An 8564-nucleotide genomic window follows, 5' to 3' on the forward strand; every position below is an offset into this window, starting at 1 on the left:
TATGATCCTTCAGCTCATCGCATTCGGATTTCCCGTGATGTGACTTTTGTAGAGGATCGTCCTTTCTTCTACAACCCCTCTACTCAACCTTCATATTCTCCTACAGAGTCCACATCTTTTCTTAGTTTGCCTCATTTTCCATCAAGTGTTGATGCTACTCCACCACCATCACCGTCGCCATCACCACCACCACCTGTCATACCCATTCCTGATTCTACTCCTTCCATGACCATTGCCCCTGTTGAGCCCTCTTCAGCCCCACCCCCACTCCCTCCTTCTAAACCTCCTATCACAAAAGTCTACACACGTCGTCCCAAAGAGCCTTCACCTCATCCGCTCTCCTCGGCTAGTCCCAACACTCCGGTTAGTGATGATTCTAACAATATTGATGAGTCACCTGTTATTTCTGATGAGTTACAGGCAGGTCCACGGCATAATCTTCGTGATCGTGCGACTATTGGTCCCGCCGACAAGTATGGTTTTTCATGTGTGAATGTTGTTGTTCATGAGCCATCCACCTATCAGGAAGCTTCTGGTGTTGTGGAATGGCAACTTGCTATGTCTGAGGAACTTGCCGCCCTTGATCGTACAGGCACTTGGGATATTGTTCCGTTACCATCACATGCTGTTCCTATTACATGCAAGTGGGTATTCAAAATTAAGACCAAGTCAGATGGTTCTATTGAGCGATATAAAGCTCGTCTTGTTGCTCGGGGTTTTCAACAAACTCAGGGAAGAGATTATGATGAGACTTTTGCTCTGTTGCTCATATGACTATTGTTCGTACTTTGATTGCAGTTGCTGCTGCATCTTCTTGGACTATCTCTCAGACGGATGTCAAAAATGCCTTTCTTCATGGAGATTTGCATGAGGAAGTTTATATGCAGCCACCCCTTGGTGTTGATGTTCCTTCAGGACATGTTTGTCGTCTCCGCCGTGCCCTTTATGGCCTTAAACAGGCCCCTCACGCTTGATTTGAGCGCTTTGTCTCTGTAATACAAGCTGCTGGTTTTGCACCGAGTGATCATGATCCTGCTTTATTTATTCACCTTTCTCCATGTGGACGTACCTTACTTCTTCTCTATGTTGATGATATGTTGATTACTGGAGATGATTTGGATTATATTTCTCATATCAAACAGCAGCTTGGTAAGGAATTTTAGATTTCTGATTTGGGTCCCCTTAGTTACTTTTTAGGGATTGAGGTTTTGCACTCTGCAAAGGGATATTATATTTCTCAATCCAAATACATTCAAGACCTCATTGCTCGTTCTGGAATCACTGACAATAAGACTGCTGCAGCACCAATGGATCTTCACTTGCAGCTTCGTCCTACTGATGGTACAGTTCTTGAGGATCCATCTCGATATAGGCATATTGTGGGCAGTCTTTCTTATCTCACTGTTACAAGGCCTGACATTGCTCATGCGGTTCATATCTTGAGTCAGTTCGTGAGTGCTCCTACTTCTGTTCATTTTGATCACTTGCTTTGTGTGCTGAGATACTTGAGAGGGACATCATCCCAGTGTTTGTTCTATGCTCATGATAGTCCGCTTCAACTCCATGCTTACTCGGACTCCACTTGGGCGAGTGATCCAACAGATCGTCGATCAGTTACAGGCTATTGTATTCTTCTTGGCACTTCTCCTCTTAGAGCAACCACAATGTTTGCCATAAGGTAGTCCATAGCAGTAAACTATTCACTACAGGCTAGCTGAAACATTGTAGAAGTGGTCCATATAGCAGTCTATAGCAAAAGGTACACATAGTGCTATGGACTACCCATAAGGATTAAACAAATATTACTCTTTCTTCCATCTCCTCTCTCACTCCAGATTCCATCATGACATATTCATATACATTGTGACAATAACAATAGCTATAGACTACTTACACAAAAGCTGTTCATATGGACTACTTGATCCATATACATTGTGGTTGCTCTTACATGGAAGTCCAATAAGCAAGCAGCCATATCTCGATCCAGTACAGAGGCAGAACTTCGAGCACTAGCAGCCACCACTTCAGAGATTGTGTGGCTTTGATGGTTGTTGGCTGATTTTGGTGTCTCCTGTGATGCTCCCACACCTCTCCTATGTGACAACACTAGAGCTATACAGATTGCTAATGATCCAGTCAAGCATGAGTTAACGAAGCATATCGGTGTCGATGCCTCCTTTACCCGGTCACATTGTCACCAGAAAACTATTGCTCTTCAGTATGTGCCATCTGAACTGCAAGTAGCAGATTTTTTCACTAAAGCACAAACTCGAGAGCAACATTAGCTTCACTTGTTCAAACTCAATGCTTCAGATCCTTCCACCTTGAGTTTGAAGGGGGGTGTTAAGTATATAAAGACCCATATTGTAGGCTCATATGGCCCATGAGGATCCTATATATATTCCCTGTTCCTAATGGACAGATTATCCTAATTTCCAAATCTCCAAGGTTAGTAACAAAAATGACTGCCGTGCGATATGCATGGGGAACTCACCCCGTGGTTTCTGAGTAAAAAAAAGGGTGAACCCAATTAACTGCAGTAAAAATGGAACTGGGAATGCAACAGATCCAACAACATTCTGAAGTGACGTATATAAAAAGCGTAGAAAAACTTGACAATATGACGGGTCTCTCATGGTTTTCCCATGCATGCATCGATCATCCGTCAAAATTTAACTAGTCAACACAAGCCGGGGTGCAACACAAAATAGAAGACCGGGCCCCAGTTTTTTAGTTTAATGTTATCTTAAGCTAGCCATACAATTCCTACTGGAATACGTTGTATAGATAGCATCATAAAAATATGTTTTTTTTCTTGCTAGCTATATAATAAGCTACAAAAACTCTACAATGAGCTATATAAGTTGCTGTTGAAGAGGTCAGCTGCTAACCTCGCTCCTGATCGGCGGAGATGTGAACATGTGGAAAGTGAGTGCTGTCTTGCCACTTATGTCCAACTCATTACCCAACCACTCCGTCCGCACAAGAACAATTCGCTGCCGTCCGTCCTGTTTCTATATCTTCGTTCTGCTCTGTACGTTTGAAACCTTGGATCTGCGGACTAGCTTGGTGAGGGTGACTAGACCGTGCCGTATGATTCTTTTGTCCGGCTCTATGGCCAGTCTTGGCCAAGTCTTCCTTATAGAGCGGGGGGAAAAGGTTCAGTTATTTGTATCCTGGGGAAGAATCATCGCCCTGGTCGGTCTTGGTCTCTTCGATATGGTTTTACCAAGTAATTCTCAGCATCATGAGAAGTAAATAGCATATGTTTTTGGTTAGTTAGTTGCTTATTGGCTTGTTGTGAGAAGTCGGTATAATACGAACCAGTAGTTAAAACCCGAAGTACTAGAGTGTTCTTAAACAAATAGAACTGAATTTTGATTAAACTGAGTACTTCTTCCGTCCTAAAATAAATGTTGTTTTAGCACTTAAATTTTATCCGGCAAGAAGTACGTGTTCTTTTAGGTTGTAGTGAGATTCATCTGATTAAAGTAATGCCAAGTACTAGTAAGAGAAATTATATAGAGAAGCATGTCAAGCAAATCAAGTACTTAGTAAATGTGTTTCACAAAAAAAACTTAGTAAATGCTACTTTTCTAGTTCCAATACATATGGATTTATTGAGGATCTAGATAACTAAATAAATAACATGGTTTTCAATAAAAAATACTATAATTAATTAGGGACGATGAGATGATTTCTCACTATTAGTAATGCGTCTGAAATTTCTAAAATAACAGTCTTTTGGGACGGAGGGAGTAGTTTATTACCATGTATAATCCATATCTATTCTTTCATTTGAGAAAAATAAATAATTCATCATTGAAATTTGACGTATATCTTGTTATGTCGTTAAAAGTTGGAGTGAAATTAAGGCACACGAATAACAAGTGCTGCATGCATGGTAGTTAATGTTTTTTGAAGACTTCATTTTCTTACAACAGAATTGAAGGAAGGCTTGGGAAATGGTATGTTCAACTGACTCATAAGAATTAAGAAGAATGTCTGTTCATATGTAGACAAGGCGTGTTCACGAAAGGCATTTGAGACAAAAGGATCAGACAGACTAAGTATAATGACAATTTGACTGAATCAATGCATGAAAGGTAATTCCTGGAAAGATCTTCCGTGCTTCTCGGCGGACATCAGTTCATAACAAATGATATTTAAGTATTCTTAGTCACTCCCCAGCCCCAGGGATCAACCAAAGGAAAACCCATTGCATAGTATAGGAAACTCTTACCGGATGTGACTTCAATGCTTTGTTGAGTAATGGCAAGGGCCAAATAAGTATAGGTCATCCACATAGTTTACCTAGCGAAAATAAAGTTAATTTAGTCTTTCGAAAAAAATAAAGTTAATTTTGTAGTACAGGATTAATAAGAAGAGAATCGTCTCTTCAGAAAGAGTGTTTTCGGATCTCTCTGAATTCTGAAGGCAGTGGAGCCTTGATACAATACAATGCATATAAGAATTAATGTCCAAATCAAAACTGGACAATCGCGATCGGCATCATGGATCATCTTAGTTTCGACAAGAAATCGGTAATTCTTGACATATAGTTTATCATGTGCACACGAGCAAATCACTGTCCTCTCTCATAAATGTAGCAACAAGACTATATCACATGTTGGATTGGAAAAATATCTGAAATTGAGATAGCTAGGTCGAGAGAGTGACATGCATACAAGGGAGCGCCGGCTGCATCGATCATCAGGAGCATCCGGGTGAAAGCAACAGAGAGTAGTCCAAATAAAACTAACATCGGAACAGAACCGGCGGATCCAAAAGCAAGTAGCATTGTGGATCCAACGACTTCTCTTGTATGCACTGTCTTATAAATTATAATACAGTTTAGCTAGCTTCTGCAATGGTATGACCCATCAATTATCTAGATTTAAATTTGTAAACTATGCTTTTGAAGAAGTCATTTTTGTAAATGATTCCTTATTGGCACACCATGCATGTAAATTAAACTGATCTTTTTTCAAACAATATTCAAATTCAAATCGTAGATCCAAGAAAAATCAGAAAACAACCTAGCAACCTCATGCAAACTAATTAAACCAGGTGTAATTGTGTAGACGACATGTCTTTGAATTTCTATATTGTACATCGACCAGTGTTCATCACCACGTACCGGCACACGCACGCACATGTATACATATAACTTGGGGCCTTCTTGGTCCAGCTAGCTACCAGGCCAGACGCCAAACCCGAGAACAAGAACCGTTCGCGCTGCAGTCGGCAAGGAGGCAGCAGGGCGGCCGCCGGGGAGCTACACAGCTAGCTACATTGGCAGCAGGCAGGCAAGCTAAGCAAGGCCGGCCGGCCACGGCCGGCCGAGTAGTTTTCTCGCTCGCCCTTGTCGCCATCCAAACGCCGGAACTAGACGTCAAAGCCGTGTCGATTATTCCCCAAATAAAACTCACCCACTTGCACCTGCACCTGTCACTATATAAGGCACCTGCCATTGTTCCGCTCGGAGTCTCCGATCCGGCCGGCACTACTCGCCTAGTCTCCTCTCCCCAAAACCCTAAGAACTTCCGGCCGGCCGGCCTTCGTTATTTCACTCACCTGCAATCATCTGCAGGCACACCACCACACCACCACCAGCTACCTTTGACACGGTCCGATCAGTAGCAAGTGCTGCTTGTTGATCCTTAGCTTCTTGATTTTCTCCATGGAAGGTGGCTTCAACAAGGCCGGCTCCCCGGAGGCGTCCGGCGAGGGCGGCGGCACGCGGCGGGCGCCGGCGGGGGCCTACTACGAGTGCTCCTTCTGCAAGAGGGGGTTCACCAACGCGCAGGCGCTGGGAGGCCACATGAACATCCACCGCAAGGACCGCGGCGGCAAGCCGGGGACAGCGCCGCCGCAGCAGGACGACGCCGGTGGCTCCCGGACCTACGGCGGCGGCGACGTGCACCTGGGCCTCTCCCTGGGGAGGAAGGATGACGTCGATCTGGAGCTCAGGCTTGGGGGCTATCCCTATAATTAACAGCAGAGAACCCCAAAACTTGCTGAAGTAGTAGAGCCGGATCGAATCAGCTGCTATATATGTGCTGATGATTGATGATATATAGGTACGGAGCTACTTGTTTTGCTGCTCGATTTCTCATTCTATTTGGTAGCTTTGGTTCTTTATTGCCCGCTACCGGAACTTGATTTGGGGAAGAAGTGATTGCTGTAGCAGGATCAAATAATTTCTTGGAGGTCCTAGCTTTGTTTGGTAGCTGATGATGTGTATATAAGTGTGGGGAATGCGCACAATACGGAAGAAACTTTTATAGGTTCTCTTCATCTGTTCTACTGTACTATTTCGATCCCAATTACTCACCCTCTCGTGAAGAACTTTAATTAATTAAGAGAAGATTTCTGATGCTTTGTCCTATTAGTGAAGACTTTGATTTTTCCCGTGGTTCATTGTAACTTCCGTTTCGGACGGAAAATACGAGATAGTAAAAAAAAAAAGTGATAGGTTCACAGGCAAAAAACATTATTACTAGTAGGATATTTGCATCAGAGCCCATTGTAGCACCAAGATAGGAATAAGCTATTCAAATTAATGTGTACATCTTCATCCCGGCTGCATCGAAACTTTATTTTAGATTATTTTTCTTTACTTTCCTCCGAAGAATAGTATGAAACTATTGCAACAAAATCTCCTTGGTTGAAATAGAAAAAAAATATTTCTGTGTACATAATAAGCAAGCTTTGTCTGTGCAATACTTAATTTACTTCTGGAGTTTTTGTAGCTATCAATATAAACTCGCTCAGTTGTCTGTCTATATATCCTCCTTTAGCTACCTTATGAAAGAAATGTAATTTATCTACATTTAGATTATTGGTTTAATAATAGTAAGGGGAGATCCTTTTTAGATTGGTGTCTTTTTTTTACGTCGAACACTTCTGCATATAATTTGAGATTTGCATTGTAGTTATGTTTTCAGCACACATGGTTGATCATATGGTGTGAGATCTTCGGATGCCTAGAGGTCTGTATTTTCTGATAGAACCTAAGTTGATTATTGGATTAGTATTTTCTCACCTTATGATTTTGTTCCCTGAAACAAAATGGAAAACATTAATAACTAATAATACATGCAGAGACCATACCCTATTACCCTACAACTACACTGAGCTTGCAGAGATGCAAGAGGCAGAAATTGGCAAATCAATTGAATAGAGATGTGCTTATGATCGGCATTAGTCAGATATTAAAAATGAGCAATAAAAATATACCGCTGGTCCATAGTGCCATATATGTCTCCGAACTTACAAAATACACATTCATATCCTCAAAATTGCTAATCATATCAAGTGAGGTGTGGAAATCACTAATTTATTAAGTTAAAGCTGATGTGGAGTTTACATATGGGTCAATTTTTTAAAAAAAACATATTTTCATACTAAACTATTATATTTCTAAAATTTTCTCCATAATTTTGTTTCAAAACTTTATGCCCAAAACCCCAAACTAATTTCCCAATATTTCCTCCAAAATTCCTTTTTGTTAGTTTTTTGTTTCCTTTTACAAATTTTGTTATATATATATGAATTTCATTCCCGTGCAAATTTTGAATGTAGCTTTTTCATATTTGAACATATTGTACAAGTAAATTTGTTATATTTTTTTGCGTGTATACATTTTGCATATCAGTTTGTATTTGAACAAATTATATAAATTTTGATTTAGCTCAAGCAATTGTGATTTGGACCTCACGTGATATGATTAGCAAGTTTAAGAATTTGAATATGTATTTTAAAAGTTTAGGAATCTGGATACACCTCGAGTCAAGTTGAGGACTGGTGGTGCATTTTAATTTAAAATGAATAAGGCGTGGACAAGTGATATATTCAGCTAGTAATTATTTGAACTAAAACTAATTAACCATATTTGAGATAATTATAAACAGAACATATTTGAGCAGACCAAAGCGTTTACTATGCAGCATCTCAACTAATTTGTTACATAGCTCAACACCGCAACGTCAATAATATGGTCAACACTACACTAGGACTCCGAGGAATGCAAACCCACAATTGTTTTAGGGGTTTTAGCGTTTGTACCCCTATTTTGAAGTGAAATGGTAATTTTGGTCTCCATTTTTTTAACTTTGTAATTTTACCCCTACGATTTCAAAATGAAGCAAGACTTTGCCCCTAGTCCGTGAACTCCCTCTAACGGTGTTAAATTTAGGATGAATGGACTATTTAGCCCCTGTAGGCCCCACAACCCTTCTCCCTCCTCTCATCCTCTTCTCCCTCTTCTCATCCTGTCTCCCTCCTCTACTCGCCACCGCCATGCCAAGCCTGGTCGCGCGGTCGCGCCGCGACCTAGTGACCCCTGCGCCGAGCAGCACGTGTGCCCGCCGCGCCGAGCAGAGCGCAGCACCTGCCGGCCGCAATGCTGCACCGCGCCGAGCCGCGTCTCGTCCACGCCGTGCACCGCCGCCGCGAGTGCCCACTGCGCTTGCCCCGTCCCACCGCCCTGCGCAGCAGGCCCAATGCCGCGTAGCCTCGCCTGCTCGGCGCGCTGCCGCATCGAGCCGCGTGTGGGCCCT

At 42.0% G+C, this 8564-nt stretch overlaps 1 protein-coding gene across 1 annotated transcript; it reads left to right on the forward strand.

The window, feature by feature from the left end:
* The first annotated feature begins 5683 nt into the window (after positions 1-5683).
* On the forward strand, positions 5684-5998 carry LOC120695954 (zinc finger protein JAGGED-like). The gene has a single exon (XM_039979148.1). The coding sequence runs from the start codon at positions 5684-5686 to the stop codon at positions 5996-5998; it is 315 nt and encodes a 104-aa protein (XP_039835082.1).
* The last annotated feature ends 2566 nt before the right edge of the window (positions 5999-8564 follow it).

The sequence above is a fragment of the Panicum virgatum genome, chromosome 2K, assembly GCF_016808335.1.
Source record: "Panicum virgatum strain AP13 chromosome 2K, P.virgatum_v5, whole genome shotgun sequence".
Classification (NCBI taxonomy): domain Eukaryota; kingdom Viridiplantae; phylum Streptophyta; class Magnoliopsida; order Poales; family Poaceae; genus Panicum; species Panicum virgatum.